The sequence below is a fragment of the Eleutherodactylus coqui genome, chromosome 11 (genome assembly GCF_035609145.1).
Source record: "Eleutherodactylus coqui strain aEleCoq1 chromosome 11, aEleCoq1.hap1, whole genome shotgun sequence".
NCBI classification, from domain to species: Eukaryota; Metazoa; Chordata; class Amphibia; order Anura; family Eleutherodactylidae; genus Eleutherodactylus; species Eleutherodactylus coqui.
Window position 1 is genome coordinate 65,124,404 of NC_089847.1, and position 21,856 is coordinate 65,146,259.

Consider the following 21,856-nt stretch of genomic DNA (forward strand, 5'->3'; position numbering starts at 1 on the left):
AGGAGTCAGACCTTAGAATAGCCAGTCAGGGTGGAGGAAGGTGAGTATAAATAATAGTATTATGGGTATAGAGTTAGCAGGACATGTCAGGTGCTCCTTAAAGAATTGCAAAGAAACGAATACTTTAGAAAATGTCTAAAGGCTCATTTAAGGCCTATTTAGACACAATGATTATCACTCAAAATTCGCTCAAAAGCCGTCTGTTGAGTGATAATCTTTATGTCTAACTGCACTGACATCGTGCAATTTTCGTTAAGCCGTCGCTCATCATCATCTTTCAACGTGCTGAAATACAACAATGAGCCTTATCAGGAATTCACAGCGAGATACAGCTGATACTATTGTTTCAGCTGTATCCCGCTCCCTGAACACAGGTTGGGTATGAAGAACAGAGCGGTCCAGCTACGCTCTTCATACCCCGCTCAGAGTGCTCGGCTGTATAACAGCCGGGTGCTCCGAGCAGAGAACAGCTGGATGCACAAGATAAGCGTTTTTGTTTTTTGTATCCTCCACTCGAAGCACTCGGGTGTATAACAGTTCTCGGAACTTTCAGCTGGTGTTTCGCTGAGAACTGCCAGTGGGATACAAGCTAAAAGAATACTATCAGGGCTGCCCGCTGAGAAAATAATCATGAGCGCTGATAACAGTCATCTGTGATGAACGATGAACGAATAGTGTACCAGAAGTGCATAATGGACTCGTGTTTAGACACAATAGTTATCGCTCAAAAGACAGCTTTTGAGCGAATTTTGAGCGATAATCGTTGTGTCTAAATGGGCCTTAAGATTTCCTGGGTCCAACCAAACTTTTAACAAAGGTTGAAGCCAAGTATGCCGATCTTTTGTTCCCCAGGGAGATAAGCACAACCAGAGGTGCTAGCAGTAGCATATTCTCCTCTGCCGTAGACAATAATTATGCATGTTTGGCTGATCCAAGAGCTTGAAATCTATCCTAGGGTGGCTTTACATGGAACAACTATTGTCTGAATAATTGCAAATGTACAAATGTATGTGACAATTATTCTGTGTAAACATGGCCATCAGCAGGAGGAGTGAGAATTCCTTCACTGGTTGCTAATTGCTTTGTTTCAGCTCACCTAAAAGTAGTTGATTAATTATTATTTGGTGTAAACAGGCAATTGTTTGTCTTTTAACTAGCTAATGACTTACAGGGAGAACTTTCAATGGCTGTGAAAATGAACAAGTGAACAACAATTGTTCTGTGTAAGGAAAATAAACAATAGTTGTTCCTATGCTAGGTATTCACTGTAGCGACTATATCAAACAACTGTTCAGACTATAGTTGTCCCACATAAACTCACTCTTATTTGTATAGCACAAAAAAAAGTTGTTAGAGGTGTGTCAGTCAACAAGCTTGTTGACTGTTGATAATATGAAACAGGAAAATTGTGATTACAACTCTAGCATGTAGTATGGGCTGTCACTCTGGATCACTAATCTATATATATAAAGGTGAAAGCCCTAACTCACTGACTGGCTGACTGACTCGCCACTAATTCTCTTAATTTCCAATGTTGTACAAACATGAAATTTGGCAGAAGCATTCTTTAGGTCTTAAATAGGAAAAGTAAGGGGTCACAAATCGAAAATTCACTGCTAAGTGCAAAAGTATTAGTACCCCTGTATAATGTAGCAAATTTAATTCTCTAATTACCCGATGTCGTACAAACATGAAATTTGGCAGGATCATTCTTTAGGTCTTAAATAGGAAAAGTAAAGGGGTCACAACTTGAAAATTCAATGCTAAGTGCCAAAGTATTAGCGGCCCTGTGTAATGTACCAAATCTAATTCTCTAACTTCCAGATGTTGTACAAACATGAAATTTAGCAGAAGCATTCTTAAGGTCCTAAATAGGAAAAGTAAGGGGGTCACAAATTGAAAATTCAATGCTAAGTGCCAAAGTATTGGCACCCCTGTGTAATGTACCAATCTAATTCTCGAACTTCCCAATGTCATACAAACATGAAATTTGGCAGGAGGATTCTTTTGGTCCTAATTAGGAAAATGTAAAGGGGTCACAACTCGATTATTCAATACTAAGTGCAAATGTATTGGCACCCCTATGAAATGTAACTTCATGGTGTTGTACAAACATAAAATGTGGCACAACCATTGTTTAGGTCTTAAATAGGAAAAGTAAAGGGGTTACAACTCGAAAATTCACTGCTAAGTACAAAAGTTTTAGCACCCCTGTATAGATTACGAAATCTAATTTTCTAACTTCCCGATATCGCACAACCATGAATTTTGCCAGGAGCAATGTTTAGGTCCTAAATAAGAAAAGTAAGGGGTCCTAACTCGAAAATTCACTGCTAAGTTTAAAAGTATTAGCACCCTTGTATAATGTATCAAATTTAATTCTCTAACTTCCCGATGTTGTACAAACATGAAATTTGGCAAGAGCATTCTTAAGGTCCTAAATAGGAAAAGTAAGGGGGTCACAAATTGAAAATTCAATGCTAAGTGCCAAAGTATTGGCACCCCTGTGTAATGTACCAATCTAATTCTCGAACTTCCCAATGTCATACAAACATGAAATTTGGCAGGAGCATTCTTTTGGTCCTAATTAGGAAAATGTAAAGGGGTCACAACTCGATTATTCAATACTAATTGCAAAAGTAATGGCACCCCTATGTAATGTAACTTCCCGGTTTCATACAAACATGAAATTTGGCACAACCATTGTTTAGGTTTTAAATAGAAAAACTAAAGGGGTCACAACTTGATTATTCAATGGTAAGTGCAAATGTATTGGCATCCCTATGTAATGTACCTAATCTAATTCTCTAACTTCCCAGTGTCATACAAACATGAAATTTGGCATGACCATTCTTTAGGTCCTAAATAGGAAAATCAAATGGGTCAGAACTCAATTATTCAATGCTCATTGCAAAAGTAAGTGCACCCCTATGTAATGTAACTTCTTGGTGTCGTACAAGTGTGAAATATGGTGCGAGCATTTTTAGGGTCCTAAATGAGGAGAATGGGTGGGGTGGCACATTCTGCAGTGGGACATCGGTACATGCAGCCTGAGGAGAATCTAACACTCATCTATCTGTATACATTTTTATTCCTCGGTTACTCTAAAATAACCTTGACTTTATAAAATTTTCCGTGCAAACAACACGTAAACACCTGTATCAAATTAACTCGGGCAAGGCTGGGTATATCAGCTACTATGTAATAAAATGTTTTCACAATACAATATAACTTACACATACTATTACTTCCATTTAGTATAAAAAACTAATTCTCTAATTCTATGTGAAGTATAAATTGGTGCCTGGTCTATCCTGTACAGGCAGCTCTATAATAGCAAACATAATGTAGCAATGTAGAAGTGTTGCCAAGTCTCCTGTACTGCATGGGCACCAAGTTGAGAATATCTAATGTAAAATATATTTTTTTAAAGATTTAATGTAATAACCTCCTTTTCATACATAGACGTCCTGTTCGGGTTCACTGAGACATCTTTTATCTACAATATCTTCTCTATGATTATTTTTATAGCAGGGTGAACAAAGGATGCTGTTCCGCTGCACAATGTGCGACAAAAGCTTTACATACCAAAGGATGCTGAACCGTCACATGAAGTGTCACAGTGAGGTGAAGAGACACCGCTGTGAGCATTGTGGTAAAGGATTCAATGACACTTTTGACCTGAAGAGACATGTGCGCACCCATACAGGTAAGAGAGTTGGAGAGCCATATTGGCAGAACTCCCTATTATGGAATGTTACACTTCTAATCCAGTATAATGAAAGCTTAAATACTTCATCTACTAAAAATAGATATAGTTGTTTTTTTTTAATATGTTTTTATTAACCAAATCGGGGTATACATCCGACATTTCAATGGTATTACAAACATTATTACCAGTTTCACTGCCCAGCATCTAGACAGAGATATATCACAGTATTGTAAAATTTCTCAGTCGTTCTCTTATCCTCTGCGGCAGCGGCTGGACAAAGCTCCCCCAGGTCTCAGAAAAGCACTGTACCATTTTTTCCATAAAGAGTGACGTCTCAGCCCAATCCATTTGAAACAGAAACGCTAATTACTCTAGGAACAGTTTGAATGGAGGGCTTGTTGGCTGTATCCACATCTGTAGGATAGCCTTTAGTCCCACCGCTGCTGCTAAGTGCAAGAGCTTACGAACTCCTCTTGAACAACGATATATCTTAGGGTTTAGATACCCAAAAATCGCCCAAATGGGCTCCTGTGTACAGAAGTTTGTCAAGTGTGAGTTGATATATTCGCAGACCAGAAAGCCTGTATCAGGGGGCATGTCCACAAGCAGTGGTATAGATTTGCCTGCGGTGCTTTACATTTGAAACAGTTTGAGGTAAAGTATATTCCCATATGATATCCCCTTACAGGGGTTAGATAAGATCTATGGACAACCTGTAGCCTCACTTCAGGAAGCTAGACGAAGGCAAATATTTATAGGCCGATGACACAGACTCCATAATCAATGTAGGTGGGAAGTTTGGGTTATCCAGAGACCACCGTCCAATCCCTGGATCAATGTCGTCCTGTTCCCGCATGTTTCTTATTGCTCTGTATAGTCTAGAAATCATTCCCCGCATGCCCATCGACTTAGAGATCCATGTGCCACCTGTCTGCGTCCAATCAAACTCTCGGAGCTGTGGCAGAAGTCCCAAGATATAGTGTCTGGCCTGTAGATATGAAAATAGCGGGATTGAAAGCTTAGGATATTTTTGTTTTATTCCTTCGTATGACAAAACATGCTTCTCTTTTTTGCATAGCAGTTTGTCTATCGAATCAACGCCTTGGGCCCTCCACTCAAAAGAAATATTATGGAGAAAAATAGCAGAAGGGTCTCTGCAGCACACCAAAAAAGCCCTAAGGCTTGTAGAAATAGGGAGATATGGCAATAAGCCCAAAAATAGAATAAGAGCAAACAGATGCACGCTTACCGAGGGATCCGGACTAGAAGATCCTAAGTAAATCCTGGTAAAATGTCAAGGAGAGCAGCATCCGATGGAGCATATCAAAGAAAGATTCTGAAGTCCTCAGCGGATAAAAAATCTTGACAAAGTCCTTTGCATAGGACGAAACGTCGCAGTTTTTGTGCTCTGCCTATGGAGTTGTTTTAAACAATAAAAAAAGAAATATTATGGGGATTGCCATCTTGGAAATTGGGGTTATTTATCAAAGACATATGTGGGGATACGTGTGGCGATGCATGGCTATCACGGCGTAGTTTATTCCACGTCTTCCAAGGCGCAAGTATCAGGGGATTATGTTTAACCCTCTCTGGTAGTTCTGCGTTAGAACAATAGAGTATGTTTTGTAGTTGCATTGGGCTGGCCATTTTCTGTTCAAGCGGTTCGTTTGTGAAAGGTGACTGGGAGTGGATTCAATCATGGATGATACAGGCATGTGCTGCTAAATTGTAATCTCTTATGTGGGGTAGATTAATTCCACCATTGTCTCTATGTTTCTGTAGTACCTTAAGGGCTATTCGTGGCCGCTCACCCTCCACCCCCACCCCCACCCCCCACCCCCCCCCCCAGATAAAATTTCTGTACAAGTAATTAATCTGTCTGATGTCTTTTAATTTTAAGAATATGAGTAGAGAGTGTAAAATATATAACAGGCGGGGAAATTCTATCATCTTTAGGAGGCTGGCTCTCCCCGAAAAGGACAGCGTAACATTTTTCCAATGTAGTTTTTTAATGTAGGGTTCGATATTTACGCTATATAGTTTAGAAGGGTTTCTTGTGATCTGGATCCCTAGATATTGTATGGAATGTTTTTCCCAGTGGAAGGGACATTGAGCTGCCCATGGAAGCTTAGCCGGCTCCTTGAGCTGTAAAGCTTCGGTTTTATCTAGATTTAGGGTGTGGCCTGAGAGCCTACCAATTCTCTCAATTTCCTGTAGCAATGGTATTAGTGTCTCCTTGGGATTACTAACTATTAACAGTAGATCTGCAAATGCTTCTACTTTAATTTCCAAATCCGCGTAGCACACTCCTGCAAAGAGCGTGGTGTGTGTTAGGTATCTAAGTTGTGGGTCTATGGATAGATTGAAAAGCAGCGGGGAGTGTGGGCAGCCCTGGCGAGTTTCTCTGAATAAATCACTATTCGAGATATTAAGGCCATTAATTGTAAGGGTAGTGGTAGTGTTTGTATGCATTGCATTGATATAATTTACAAACATCTGTCCAAAACCATGTCTTCCCAGTATCGTATTCAAGAATGGCTGAGCCATTTTGTCAAAAGCTTTCACAGCATCCAGACTCAAAAGCATTATCACCAGGCTGTCAGGGTTCTGTGCAGCAACCGTCGCCGCTATGGCAGCTCTAATACTCTTCAGGGCACTTCATCTTTGCGTGAAACCTTTCTGCGATGCGTTAAGTATAGAAGAGAGAATAAGTTGAATCCTATCAGCCAATATCTTGGCCAGAAATTTGTAATCACAATTTTTCCGCCTCTGGGATACATAGCCTATAATATGGCCTTGCATCACCACTTTCGAAGCCTGCCAAAACAACGCTATGTCGCCTTTATGCTCCCTATTGTCATCTGCATAATTATTCCAGTGGAGTCTCAGGTACTCCCTGAAATCTTCCGATTCCTGCAAAAAAGAGGGGAAGCGCCACAGCCGTGACAGCCTCTGGGAAGGGACCAGCTGTAGTCTCATTGTCACCGGCGCATGATCAGAAAGAGATATTGGGTGGATTACAGACTGATGGTGCTGGTCAAAAAGACTGCTGGATATCAATAGAGTCAAAAATCAATGCACGAGAATGAATGGTGAGCGTTGGAGCAGCATGCGTATTCCCTACTTGTGGAGTTGACCAGTCGCCATGGGTCGCATGGGTGAAGCTGATCTATCAAAGTCAGCAACGTGTGTGTGGTTAGGGCTGGTTGAGCAGAAGGGCCTGTCCTGTCCAGAGAGTCATCCTGCACACTATTAAAATCTCCTCGAATAATCAAACAATCATTTAAATAGGGTTGTAGCATTTCTATCACTGCGGCATAACATTTTGGTTGGTCTACATTAGAGGGATAGATGTTCACTAGGCAGTATATTTGTGAGTCTACGCATATTCTCAGTATAAGATACCTGCCTTGCGGATCAGCTATAGTATGTAGTAGCGTGTATAGTGTGTTTTTCCTGATTAAGGTAGCTATTCCTCGAGATGCTGACATGTGTGAGGATGTATAGCATGTGTCAATCCATGATGCTCGCAGCTCACCGCCTCCTCCCTTCTTCCAGTGTGTTTCCTGTAAAAAAAATCTGATATCTGGCTTGTGGTGCCTTAAGTGTGTGATTACTTTTTTCCGCTTAATGGGTGTGTTAAGTCCCGCTACATTCCAGGACAGAAGTTGTAATGTTGTGGGTGTTTGATAGTCTTCTAGCTCTGTGTCTATAGGCATGGTAGTGTGTGTAGCTTGATCATAAATACTGGGATATATGCCTCTTTGTCCTTGTTACGTCCTCTGCTCCCAGCGAGCTGCAGGCGCAACTGAATAATATTCGTGCCGTGTGGGGGGGGGGGGGGACAGTCTCCCTACCAGACCATTTTCTGGAAATCAAACAGGTCAGAGTGAAATATATAAAAAAACCTTATACACAAATAACATGAATATTATCGTTTCTTTTACATGAGGATTGCCACATTCATATAGCTTGGGGCGAGGGCGAAGTAGAGAGCAGAAAAAAAGTTTCTTTTACTCGTATACGTCAGTCTCAACCCTGTTCTCCCGCTTCCTCCAAATGCATATGCCTTCTCGCTTCCTCTGGGGTATTAAACAGTAGGAATCTGTTGGCGTCTTGGACCCGGAGTTTTGCTGGGTACAGCAGCTGGAAGCAGGTGTTTCTTTCGTGCAAGATTTGACAGATCATCAGAAACCGCTTGCGTTTTTGTGACACAGCCACAGAGAAGTTTTGGAACACAAGAATCTTCACCCCTTGGATTTGTAGTGCCCCCTGGCGCCTGTAGGCCTGTAAAATAGCCTCTTTTGTTGCCCAATGCATATATTTGGCTATCACCTGGCGAGGTCGAGCTCTGTCGTTGTTGCGTCTATCTCCAGGTGGTCCAATGCGGTGAGCCCGTTCTATTGTTAAAGGATCATTGGACATATTAAGCTTGAGAGCCTGTGGAAGATCCGTGGTCAGGTATGTTATAAGTTGGTTCTTTGTTATTCACTCCGGTATCCTGACAAAGCTCAGGTTGTTGCGGCGGTGTCTATTTTCTAAGTCATCGATTTTTTCTCTGACTGTTTCAGTCCCTGACCGGCTTCTTTGCAACGAGGCCTCTAGAGTTGCGATGGTATGTTCCATGTTTTGGGTTTTCGTCTTCAGTTCTGTCAATCTTTGGGTGTTATCTGTAATTTGTGACAGCGCCGAATTTATAGATTTGTGTAGTGTCTCTAATCTGCTGTCAAATAGGGGGAGAAGTGATTTTGATACCTCTTGCGCCACTAGGGTCGCCTGCATTACTTCCATGCTGTTGTCAGTTGCCAGCAGGGGGGTCTGCAAGGAGGAAGTGTCCATTGTTTCAGAGTAAATATCTAATGGAGCCACAGCACGAGGTGAGGCAGTCCTTGGGGAGGATATAGGCTGTTGAGGCCCTTTGCACTTTTTTCCTTAATGGCTTTGGTAGGCCTATTCCTTTTCTTTCCTCCTGTTGCTGCCTTATCTGAGTCTAGCTGGCGTGTTGCTTGTACTGAGGTACCCGCGCTGCATTCGTTTAAATTCTTGTCCATAGTTGGATTTCTTAGAATCTGGCGGTTATGCGGGTTATGCACACCAAGATCAAAAATTTCGCCGAGTCTCCAAGATCAATAATAGCTTTGCTGCAGATTAGTATTATGGATGTGGCTCCTCATCTGATAACTACTCAACCTCCATTCGTACTCATGATATCTCGTTAGCCTGGATCGTGGCCTGCATCTTTATTGATTCGGTTTTGTCCCCTTTCCACGCGGTATTTGATGGTGACAGGTCGCAGGTATCTCCCCTGCCAGTCCAGACTCCCCCAGCAGACCGCTCTGCTACAACGCCACTGTGACGCGTGAGAACCTCTGCCGCGGTGTATGTTGACCCTGGGCCCTAGAGGGCCTGTTAGCCTCCTCTGTGGGAGATATAGTGCTGTAGGGTCTGGGTCAAGAGCTGCAAGGGGTCAGAGACCACCAGGGGCCTGTTGTCTTGTCAGAATGTCCCAGTGTGGAGCACCCAAGCCTCCACTATATTTGCAGGGACTGCGGCTCCAAATCGCGGCAGCGGGGGTAAGAGGGGATCCGGCAGTCCAGGGATGTTTCGGGGCTTTTCTCCTCTCGCGGCGTTGGGTTGTGTATTCCACAGGTATCACGGCTGAAAGTCCAGCCACGGCTCCAGGTGCCACTAGGCCGCAGTGTGTTGGTGGCCGTTTAGTGATGTCTCTCGGCACGGGGGGGGGGGGGGTGAGCGGCGACCTCTCCGGCAGTCCGGGGACGTCCCGAGGCCTCTCTTCCTGCTCGCGGCACCAGGTATGCTGTGCCACGGGTATCACGGCCGGAAATTTAGGCAGCTGGGCCGCTGTGCATCGGCGGTCTCCAGCGGGGTGCAGGCGGGGGACTGCAGCTGGATAGAGCCCACCGGGACTCTCTGATGGTGGCAAGGTCCCCGGAAGACGCCACATCCCGGGTCTCTGTCACTGCGTACACTACGGCTTCCAGTCCAGGTAGGCGGCATCAGGGGGTCTAAGGGGAGACCTCCAGGCTTCTCTTCTGTGGTATGGGGGGCTTCCAACAGGCTCACAGGGGGGATGGTTTTCCCCTACAGCTGCTTTTTTTTAGGGCACTAGAGGGTCCCGATGTCTGCGGGGAGTGCTGTGGCCAGGAGCTCTGCAAAGCACGTCCTGTTCCCTCTGTGTCCAGGGCGGAAGTCCTCAACTAGATATAGTTTTTATTATACAGCAGATTGAAAGTGGACTGAGAACTCCAGAGGGAGCTGTGGCCCCATAGTTCTGCTAAAACTGTGGGTCTCAGGGATTGGACATGAAGAATCAAATATTAAGGATAGGCCATAAATGTACCAGTAAATCCCATCTAAATTATCTTAGCAGAAATTGATGGCAGACTTTTATAATGTAAGGACATTTCAAATAAAAACAAGGAGACAATTTTGCCATCAATGTCTAGACAAAATACATGCCAACATTTGTATGAACTGTAATCTCCTTCATTATACCTGTGTGATAGGAACCTCTAATCATCATCAGTAACTGTGATAAGAGTTTTTGCGGCCCCTGTGAAAAGATGGTGCAGTACAGTTCATGGAGTTTCATCATACAGGAAATTCTGACTGAAATAGTGACTCCAGGAAAGAACAGAGAGACAAGTAATTCCAAGGTGCTTACAATGAGATCATATGACCCAACTGAAGAGAATTTTAAGATAGAAAGGAAAAAATAAGAAAATACTAGCTGACATATTTACTAGGTGACTAATTACATAATATTTCTTTTGCCTACAAAACAACCAATATGGCTGCACTTCCTGTTGTCACTTTTATAGAAATTGGCACTCTTATCACAACAGAACATGGGGGCACCTCTGTAAATAAAATGAAACAAAGCTACCAATATTTAGGTATTGCAATAACATCTAGATTTGGGGGGATTTGGGGTAAAAAATCTTGTGAATTAATCATACATATTCAGTAAACCTTGTGGAGAAGGATGAAGACTGGTAATAAGGGAAGTTGTCATCTGTTTGCAGAAAGCAGATAGAACACAGTATTATAATAGTTTAAAGGATAAATGTCACTTTGAGTTTATAGCTACAGGCATGTAAGCGCCTCAAAATTATGGGAAGCTAAGGGGAACTTGAAGGCACTATATTATCTGATTTAATATGGGGTTGAAGGCACTAGGTGTCATATTTGCTTCTTTTTTGTTCTTTTGGAATGTTCATGTAGTGGAGCCTTGAAGCCCCCTAGTGGTTTATGTTTCTATATTACTTTTTATTCAGAATGACCATAAAAAGCACGAACGGGAAATTATTGAAACTCTAGCGCCACTTAGTGATGGTGGCTACAGAATAAATGGCTTGCAATAAATCTTATAGTTCAAAAAATTACTTTAAATGTTTTATCAAAATGATCTGTGAAAGTAATTAATGTAAGAGTAGGGAGAAATAAAAAGTAAACAATATAAGCCTATCACCGAGGGAATCACTAAAATATAACTTTTATTAGGTAAAGATAAAAATAAAAATGTATAAAAGGCGTGGACTCTTATTCCAGTTACACTCCTACTGGACAAGTAGATATTCTAACAGTAGTAAGTCCATATAAGTATATACCAGATGATGCGCTAAGTTCTAACTCCACAACCACAATGACCCAATCTATATTGTTGGTGCATGGGTCGAGATATATATTATGGTTGTGTACAGCTCCACGTGTATAAATGGCCACAAGGGCTAACAAAGCACAATGTAGGTTATATTTTTTGTATTTATACGTTGGAGCCGATAAATGGGTAAAAGCCAGAATAATAAATGTAACCCCCGTCTGGCAGAATATTGAGGCATATATTAATGCCCAGGAAATATAGCATCAATCAGGTATATACTATGTGGTATATCCCCTATTATGGTGGATTATACCCTGATGCGATAACCAGCTATAGTAAACACGGTCACTAATTTCATCTATATAGTGACTCGCTTGACTAACGTCATTTAGCGTGTTTATCTAGTTTATATAAAAGCTGGCAAATAGACTGCAGCGCTGAGTGGTCTGTAACTAGGAATTAAATGGTGCAAGGACATATTACAGCACCAAACGTTCCTTTTATTTTACCACATTCCCATTAGGGACAGACACAGCGGAGAGTCTTAGACCAGGGTCATTAACTCATAAGACCCTGTCACATGGACTAAACACTGCTGAGTGCAGCTAATAAAAATAGCTGATCACTGCTTCACTAGAGATGAATGCCGCTGTTTGTGAGATTTTATAATCACCAGCAGCTACGAGCAACTGAACTGAAGAGGGTTCAATAAGATGTATAATGAACCCTCTTTGTCAGTAACTGCTGCATTCACTATCACCATTTAAGCATAGATAGCCCGATATACAATGATGTGGACATCTGTGGCATGTCAAGCACAACAATAAGGCTATCTTAGGCTGGCTAACACCATCTACGCGTTTCCGCGGTCCTTAATGCAGTGACCGCATCATCAGGATGGTGAGTCTAGGTTATAGAACCGAACAGCCTGAACGGCTGTGTGAAAATGAGCAGCATCGGTTCTATAACCGATAGAAACTGGGTAGTAGCTGAGTCTTCAAGATGGGGAGATATAGGATACAAAAGTACTACTTCCTGCATAATAACCTATTGAGTGGTGAAAAGACTGAATTTTAAGGAAACATGAAGATTTCCTGTCTGCTTATCTGTAGAACCATGTTACCATTGTGCAGCCAAGCGAAAATACAGAATTTGTCCCAAGGAAATTAAATACCACCTTCTTTCGTGTTATTAGGAAATTGTATGGTATAACAAACAATTCCATTATTTAAAGGGATTATTGAGTTCTTTAAAATTTCCTTTGGAAATGCCATCAACATTACAGCTTTTAATATAAACGTTTTGGACAGTGATGAATGGCAGTATATGTGGAGGACCTTCCATGCATTTGGCAGCAACTTTAATCAATAATTGAGGATCATTTACTGCAATCCCGCTGCCAGATTAAAAATGAACAATACCATCTTCCCCTCATTTGCCTCTGTGAAAAGGATCCATTAGGAATGCCTTTTCTCTCCTCTCATACTTTAGGTTTGGAGCCCCTTGCCATCTTTATTATAAATCATTCTGAAATTATTAGCTTTGAGTATGGACCGATAAGGGAGATTTCATTATTTGTAGATGATATTCTGATATATTTAGATAAGCCGCCTAATTATTTGCCAAGAATTAACAATAACCTGGAGATTTTTGTCAAATTTTTGGATCTGAGAATAAACTGGAATAAATCATTGTTTCCATTAGGGGATTATAGTCTAACCAATGTAAAAAATAATTCTAGTTCAAACTCAGATTAGATTCACATATGTATTACATCCAATTCATATGAATATTGAAGTGACCTGTTTCATGACAAAATTCTGTTCTGGGACCAGAGAGGAGGGGCATACATTACCTGCAGCTGTTCCTGTCTGCTGGCTGTCCAATCTTCTGGTTCTGGATCCCATTTCTGGCCATCCAAAATGGCCAACTCAATTTTTTACCTACCTAATACCCACAGTTCATTGGTACTGTTAGACTACCAGTCAATCAGACAGCAGTGGCGAGTGTGCATTAGGTAGTTAGAAAATTGCACTGGCCATCTTGTACAGCAAAAAGTGAGATCTGGACGGCAGAACATCTGCCAGTAATATACCTCCCTCCTCCTCCGGTCCCAGGGCAGAATTTTACCTGAATCCGGAGGGTTTCTTTAATTGTATCCATAAATTTGTATGCTATTGTGAGACCAATGTAGCAATCAAGTTTATACAGCTTCTTCATTTAGGGCTAGGCTAAACAGCAAGATAAGTGACATGAAGATCGCAACTTTGCATTTGGCGTCACATCTAATGATTGTCAATGGGGTTGCATTATGACCTGCAACTTAAAGGAGTTGTCCGGCCACACAGGGTAAAAATTTTTATAATGCTGCTGCTTTCCTTTCAGTAAGGATAGTAACAGACAGCATACAGGGGCTCAAACCGGCAGGCAGATCAGCTGCAATGTCAGTTTCTTACCTTAGACTCTGATGCTCATTGCAGCTTTCAAAGATGGCGCCTCTGTGTGCGCGCTCCCGGTGGTAGTAAGAGACATGAACAGGCAAAATTTCATGGCCTCCCTCAGCTCATGTCCTAGCCCCGCCCATGACACGCCCACCTCTATTGAACTGCTCTACAGTCTCTCCCCGCCCAGGCCCCGCCCCCTGCTGCATACTATACTCAGAGGGGGTGTGGCCAGGGGAGACTGAGTTATACACTCATGCCAGGAGGGGGGAGGGGAGCGAGCGGCAGTGATGTGTGTCTGTGCAATGTCAGGATGGATGTGTGCAAGTGGCTGTCAGAGGTCCAGGCGGGGGGGGGGGGGGATGGATGGATGTGTGCAAGTGACAGCCACTTGCACACATCCATCCATCCATCCCCCCCCCCCCCCCGCCTGGACCTCTGACAGCCACTTGCACACATCCATCCATCCATCCTGACATTGCACAGACACACATCACTGCCGCTGCCCCCCCTCCCCGGACCTCTGACAGCCACTTGCACACATCCATCCATCCATCCTGACATTGCACAGACACACATCACTGCCGCTGCCCCCCCTCCCCCCACCCCACCCCCCGGACCTCTGACAGCCACTTGCACACATCCATCCATCCATCCTGACATTGCACAGACACACATCACTGCCGCTGCCCCCCCTCCCCCCACCCCACCCCCCGGACCTCTGACAGCCACTTGCACACATCCATCCATCCATCCTGACATTGCACAGACACACATCACTGCCGCTGCCCCCCCTCCCCCCACCCCACCCCCCGGACCTCTGACAGCCACTTGCACACATCCATCCATCCATCCTGACATTGCACAGACACACATCAGCAGCCACGCCTCCTCAGGCAGAACTGAGCTTCCCAGGCTGAACTTCTGCACATGCGCAGAGCTGTGCTGGAGAGGCGCGTCCCCGGTCGTCCCGACAAGAAGAGGAGAAGAGACTTGTCGGAACCAGGAACCATGGCAACCGAGGAGCAACACAGGGGGGGGCAGCCAAGAGGTAAGTGAATAACTTCTGTTTGCCTAATTTACAATGCACAATGTATATTACAAAGTGCATTGTATTGGGCAAACAGAAGTAATGAGACCTAATGTTTATGGCCGGACAACCCCTTTAATGTGAGTCTGACGAGACAGTCACATAAAGTCCAAATTGATTGGACTTTTATCGCAGGTCACAAGTGTCTTTTCCACCATGGACACCATTGTAAGTAACATGCAAGTATGACTTGTCTGTAATTTGGCTGTTTTTTAAAAGCTTTTCTGAGACTTGATGTTATGAGAAACATATTGCCATGTAGCCCTAGTGTTAAAGGGGTATTCCAGTTACAAGTCATTTTTTTCAAGTTTGCCCCATTGAGATGAATAGAATGACCCAGCTCCATTTATTTCTATGGGGAAGACTGAAATAGCCGAGCACTGTGCTCGATTATCTCTATCTACCCCACTGTAATGAATGTACATACACACTTACTATAGTGGCTTTAGAGCATTTTTTATGCGCTATGGTCATTTCTGGTCAACATGACCATATCTTTTTACAAGTATGTCAAATAAAATTTTAGTGGTTTTTTTTCAAATGTTCTTATTGTATTAGCTCGACCTCTTTTTGCATCCTTTCCTTGCTCACTTGGTCATGCATGTCAGTGCTTCCGTCCTCTGGCAGGATTGGTTGGTGAGCTGGTGTTTTTCATTTTTCTCTCTAAATGTTACTCCACTTTTGATTGATACGAGACAAAAATTAAGAATACATTACAAATTAAATCTTTCATTTATATCTACACTTTAAACTAAGTTGGGTAAAAATGAACATGTTAGCAAAGGTTTTTTAAGTTTAGAAAAATGCACCAATCTGAATCAATTCTTCAATATTGACTCAACAATAAATTATTTTATATGGGCTGGAAAAAGGTGACAAACCTGACAAATCTGAAATTCCCACGAACTCTACTTCCTTTTTAACTTTAAGGCCGCCTTCATACATGGTGGAAATACTGCAGAATTTCTGCTGCAGGATTCGCTGTGGCAATTCCGCAGCATTTACAATACGAGCCATTTCTAAAATCTCCTTCGCATGCTGCAGAAAATTTCCTCAGCAAATTCCCAATGTTTTTGAAAACCACTGCGGATTCTTAAGTGACAGCATGTCTATTTATGCTGCAGATTTCAACCCTTGAAATACAAGCGTTAAAATCCACAATATTTCTGCAATTAAAAATGCATCCTGGTCAGCACAATTTCTGTACAGCTTTGGCCACAGTGGATTTAGAGTAATTGCTACAGGTTTTCTGTTGCAAAAGTCCTGCAGTGATTTTCCATTATGTGAAGGCGACGCAGGGTCTCCGGCACCCTAGCTGTGAGTGCGAGTTGCGCCAGAGAGGCTATGGCACAAATTGCATTAGACAGTACATGGAAACTAGTTCGTTTGCAGCGCAATTTAGGGCTGGCTGACACGGGCATATGCGGTAAACACTGTGTAAATGTTGCATTTTCGTATCCCTTTAATTTTTTTCTGCGTATGTGTGTTTTTGTGCACATAGACCTTTGTAAGTACAGTGTATTTTACGCGCAAAAAAAAAATGTAAGCAGGAAAAAAAGCTTAGAATGATGTTATTCCTGTTTTTTACAAGCTAAACATTCCCAGATCCTTTAACTATTCCTCAAAGGACATGATTTGCAGACCGCTCACCATCTTGGTAACTCTTTTCTGCACTTGCTTCAGTTTATCCAAGTCTTTTTTAAAGTGGGGTGCCCAGAACTGGACATAGTATTCCAGATGAGGTCTGACTTAGGTCCCTGTTCACTAGCGATATTCCGCTGCCGGGGAGCAGGAGAGAGAACTGACAGTTGCATGCCGCGATTTGAATCCAGCGAGCGGAGAATTGCTATGATTATTCGCTCGAGGACAGGGGGCTGCGCTTTCCCTAGCAACACTATGGAAAGCGTGCACTGCGTTAATCGTGGTCGGATTATCGCCGCGAGTAACGCAATGCACTATCGTCTGTGCACAGGAGCCCTAAGTAAGAGCATAGGGGAATAATTACCTCATGTGATCTAGACTCTATGCTTCTCTTAATACATCCCAGAATTGTATTTACCTCTTTTTCTCCCTGTTAAATACCATTCTTTTAGTCGCTCTCCACTGTTCAATCTCGTCTAGATCTTTTTGAATCCTCTCCCTCTTCCCTAGTGTTAGCTATCCCTCCCAGCTTTGTGTCATCAGCAAATTTGATCAGTTTCCCCTCAATTCTCTCCTCCAGATCGTTTATATAAATGTTGAACAACACTGGGCCTAGGACAGGGTCTTGTGGTACTCTACTTGAGACATTCTTCCACTTGGATGTGCAACCATTCATGAGCACTCTTTGAGTACGATCACTCAGCCAGTTGTGAATTCTGTCATGGAAGGAAATGAGATTATTTTGGCATGACTTGTCTGTTACAAACTGATGCTGACTCTATAGAAGTCAGACTCACAGGCCTGTAGTTTCCTGTGTCCACCTTATTCTCTTTTCGAAGAAAGGCACAACATTTGCCCTTCTTCAATCTTCTGGGACTTCTCTTGTTCTTCAGGAATTTTCAAAGAGTATGGGACTTGAATTCATGTAAGTTAGCTAAGTGTTCCCTCACCATCTCTCTGTTTATAGATAGCCTGCATTCCTTTAATAGCACAGGGAAGATCAGTTGCTGTTACATTTTTCTGAGAGTAACCACATAGGAAATAGGAATTTAAAAGTTCGGCCTTCTCAACATAATTTTTAACCAAATCACCATGTTCATTCTGTAAATAGTCTATAGCATCTTTGACTTTTCTTTTGCTTTTGACATACCCCCAAATCCCTTTTTTTATTGCTTTTGGCCTCTCTTGCAAACCTGAATTCATTATCAGCTTTTCTAAAACTTGCCCTACAGTTCTTCAGACTGCATTATATTATTCTTTAGATATTCCTCCCTCTTTCCATTTGATTAACATTTTTTCTTTCTTTTTAGCATGTGTTTAAGTTATATATTCATCCATTCTTGTGATTTTTTTAATGCTTCCCATTCTTCCACCTTTTAGGGATTGTTAACGATTGTGCTTTGAGAATCTCATTTTGCAATATTTTCCAACCTTCTTGGACATTTCTGTCCTTAAGATCATCCTGCCATTGGATCCTTCCTACCCTTTTTCTGGGTCTATTAAAATCTGCCTTTCTGAAAGCCAAAACACATGATACAATGTTATCTTCATCTGGTTAGTAAGTAGTATTTACTTGAAGGTTTAGCTTGAAGGTTTTCAGGTGCTCAGGCTGACCATGAGTCAAATGGCTTAAATTGCAGCAACAAAGGATAAAAGCCAGCTCCTTAAAAAAACATTCCAAAAACCCCCATAAAATTACAAATTGTAGGTACCGTGTCACACCATTTCTACGCTCAGACAGGTTTTAAAAGACACTTCTCTACTATGTCATATCATTTGCTATGACATTACATAGGGATGCACTTACTTTTGCACTTAGCATTGAATATTTGAGTTGTGACACCCTTTACTTTTCCTACTTAGGACCTAAAGAATGGTTGTGCCAAATGTCATGCTTGTACGACACCGGAAAGTTAGAGAATTAGATTAGGTAATTACATAGGGGTGCCAATACTTTAGCACTTAGCATTGAACAATCAAGTTGTTACCCCTTTATTTTTCCTATTTATGACCTAAAGAATGGTTGTGCCAAATTTTATGTTTGTACGATACTGGGAAGTTAGAGAATTAGATTAGGTGAATTACACAGGGATGCCAATACTTTTGCACTTAGTATTGAATAATCAAGTTGTGAACATTTTACTTTTCCTATTTAGGAACTAAAGAATGGTCTTGCAAAATTTCATGTTTATACAATATCGAGAAGTTAGAGAAATAGATTAGGCACATTATACAGGGGTGCCAATACTTTTGCACTTAGCATTGAATAATTGAGTTGTGACCCCTTTACGTTTCCTATTTAGGACCTAAAGAATGGTCGTGTAAAATTTCCTGTTTGTACACCAGAAAGTTACATTACATAGGGGTGCCAATACTTTTGCACTTAGCATTGAATAATCAAATTGTGAGCCCTTTATGTTTCCTATTTAGGACCTAAAGAATGCTTGTGCCAAATTTTATGTTTGTATGACACTGGGAAGTTAGCATTGAATAACTGAGTTGTGACCTCTTTACTTTTCCTATTTAGGAGCTAAAGAATGGTTGTGCCAAATTTCAAGTTTGTACATCGGGAAGTTAGAGAATTAGTGGCGAGTCAGTCAGTCAGTGAGTGAGTGAGGTCTTTCACCTTTATATATTGTAGTGGTGCATTATCAGAATGACCTTCAGAGGGTGCTAGTCAGGCAGTCTGATACCTGCAAAGGGAAAAATAGGGTTAACACCTGATGGGTGTAGCAGGAATTGGTTGCATATAAACCAGTTCCTGCAAGAAGCAAAGGGGGAAGTTACAGCTTGGCAGTGCAGGACAGGCTGCAAGCTGGAGTCCAGTGAGGACCAGCAAGGGCCCTGAGGTTGACAGGGACGATAACCTAACCTCACACCCAGGTGGGGTGTTTATGGCCTTTGCATTGGACCAGTTAGGTCTGTCACCCTGTCTGACGTAGGAAGACGCCCTAGGAGGGGTTAGTGACAGGACCCTGCGGGTTGTAAACCCCAAAAACGATATGGACTGTGTATGATGTTTTGATGTGCTATAAATGAAGGCTGGCAGGAGCCAGAGATTTAAAGAAACTTCAGTCTGCTGAAGCCTGTTTTTGTGTGAGGTGCGCCACGCCCCTGTAGACGGCGATCCAAAGGCGAGTGAACCCCCCATGTCACAATATGCATAGATATTCTTACTGTAACCTTGTTTTTGCCTGATATTTGTGATGGGTAAATAAAAGTTTAATAAAGAACAATGGATGTTATAGGCTACAGCAAAAAAAAATAATTACATTGGTGGGGTCAACTCTCAGCACCTTTGCTGTTTAAAGAGGTCATGGTATATATGAGTGCCATATTCTATCCATGGTTTACATAGCACTGCCCAATATATCTGATGGCTTTGCTGGGAAGAATTTGGAAGAATAAGTAACATGCTAATTTTCACAGATTTTTCTCTGATGCATGTGAAACGGGTTACAAAAAACCTATTCGTCTGCAATGAATACAGATTTGACAGATATTTCAATTGGACCCTTAGCAGTATGTTGTTAGAATACATAAGCATGCAGGGGAGCTTATTTAACCCCTTCACGACCAATGACGTACCAGTACGTCATGGAGCGTCAGGGTATGTATAAAGAGAGAGGTTGCATGGCAACCTCTCTTCATATAGTGCGGGCGTCAGCTGTTTATAACAGCTGACACCCGCAGGCAATAGCCGTGAGTGGCCGCGCGGCTATTAACCATTTAAATGCCGCTGTCAATTCTGACAGCGGCATTTAAATCCCCCGAACATCGGGTCCTGCACGGCCCCCCCGCAGTGAGATCGGGGGGGCCGTGCAGGTGTCATGGCAGCCGGGGGCCTAATGAAAGGCCCCAGGGCTGCCTTAACAGACTGCCTATCAAGCCATCCCCGTGAGGTGGCTTGATAGACTGCCTGTCAAAAAGCAGTATGCTATAGCATTACGTTATACTGCAGGAGCGATCAAAGCATAGCATGTTAAAGTCCCCCAGGGGGACTTCAAAGTAATGTAAAAAAAAAAAAAAGTTTTTTTTAATTGAAAAAAAAAAAGTTGTAAAAGTTTAAATCACCCCCCTTTTGCCATATCTATTATTAAAAAATCTAAATAATAAATTAAAATATGTATTTGGTATCGCCGCGTCCGTAAAAGTCCGATCTATCAAAGTAGCGCATTATTTTTCCTGCACAGTGAACGTCGTCCGAAAAAAAAAAATAAAGAACGCCAGAAAGGCACTTTTTTAGTTACCCTGTCTCCCAGAAAAAACGCAATAAAAAGCGATCAAAAAGTCGTATGTATTCCAAATTGGTACTATCAGAAACTACAGAACATCCCGCAAAAAATGAGCCCTTGCTAAACTATGACGGCAGAAAATAATTGAAAAAAATTAAATGTCTTTGAAAAAAAAAGGAGTAAAAAAAAAAAATTAAAAAAAAACTATACAAGTTTGGTATCGTAGTAATCGTATCGACCCATAGAATAAAGTTATCATGTCATTATTGTTGCCGTTTGTGCGCCGTAGAAACAAGATGCACTAAAAGATGGCAGAATGTCGTTTTTTTTTTTTCATTTGACTCCACTTAGAATTTTTTTTTACGTTTTTCAGTACATTATATGGTACTTTAAATAGCACCATTGAAAAAAACAACTCGTCCCGCAAAAAAACAAGCCCTCATACAGTGGCGTCGATGGATAAATAAAGGAGTTACGATTTTTTTAAAGGGGGGGGGGAGGAAAAAACGAAAATGGAAAAAGAAAAAGGGCCGCGTCATTAAGGGGTTAAAGAACACTCTGCTCACCTGCCAGCTACAGCAGTTCCATTGCACTAATAGTAGTTGGTGTTTGTTCACACACTGGTGCCACGAAGGTTTGTAATTGTAGATATTCAGAAGAATGAAATTAACATCATTGTTACTCTGTTGTCACACAAAGGGTTTTAACAGTCAAAATGGCAGAAATAACTTTCTATTTTGTTCTTTCTAGGAGTCCGTCCTTACAAGTGTAACCTATGTGACAAGGCCTTCACTCAGCGCTGCTCTCTAGAGTCGCATCTGAAGAAAATCCATGGAGTACAACAGAATTATGCTTACAAGGAACGTAGGACCAAGCTCTATGTGTGTGAAGAATGTGGATACACAGCTGACAGCCAGGAAAGCCACCTCCACCACCTGCAACATCAGCATCCTGACAGTGCTTTAATCCAGCGTGCCTCCAAAAAACTGTCGGTGGCAATACAGGGTGGAGTCAGCCCCTTACTACACAGCAACCATCTTCTCTGAAATACCCAGCCAATCCAGACAGTATTATTGTTGGGAGTCATTTCAAAGATCTGCCTAGCCAGCATCA

General features: G+C 42.1%; 1 protein-coding gene across 2 annotated transcripts in view; it reads left to right on the forward strand.

Annotated features, from left to right (window-relative positions):
• Positions 1–21,849, forward strand: part of OVOL1 (ovo like transcriptional repressor 1) — a 34,560-nt gene extending 12,711 nt beyond the window's left edge. Inside the window, exons 3-4 of one of the 2 annotated variants that reach the window (XM_066582292.1) lie at positions 3,535–3,709; positions 21,494–21,849. In XM_066582292.1, coding sequence (XP_066438389.1) covers positions 3,535–3,709; positions 21,494–21,789 — 471 coding nt within the window. In that variant the 3' untranslated portion in view covers positions 21,790–21,849. Of the gene's footprint in view, positions 1–3,531; positions 3,710–21,493 lie in introns of both variants that reach the window. The other variant, XM_066582291.1, reaches the window with a different exon arrangement.
• The last annotated feature ends 7 nt before the right edge of the window (positions 21,850–21,856 follow it).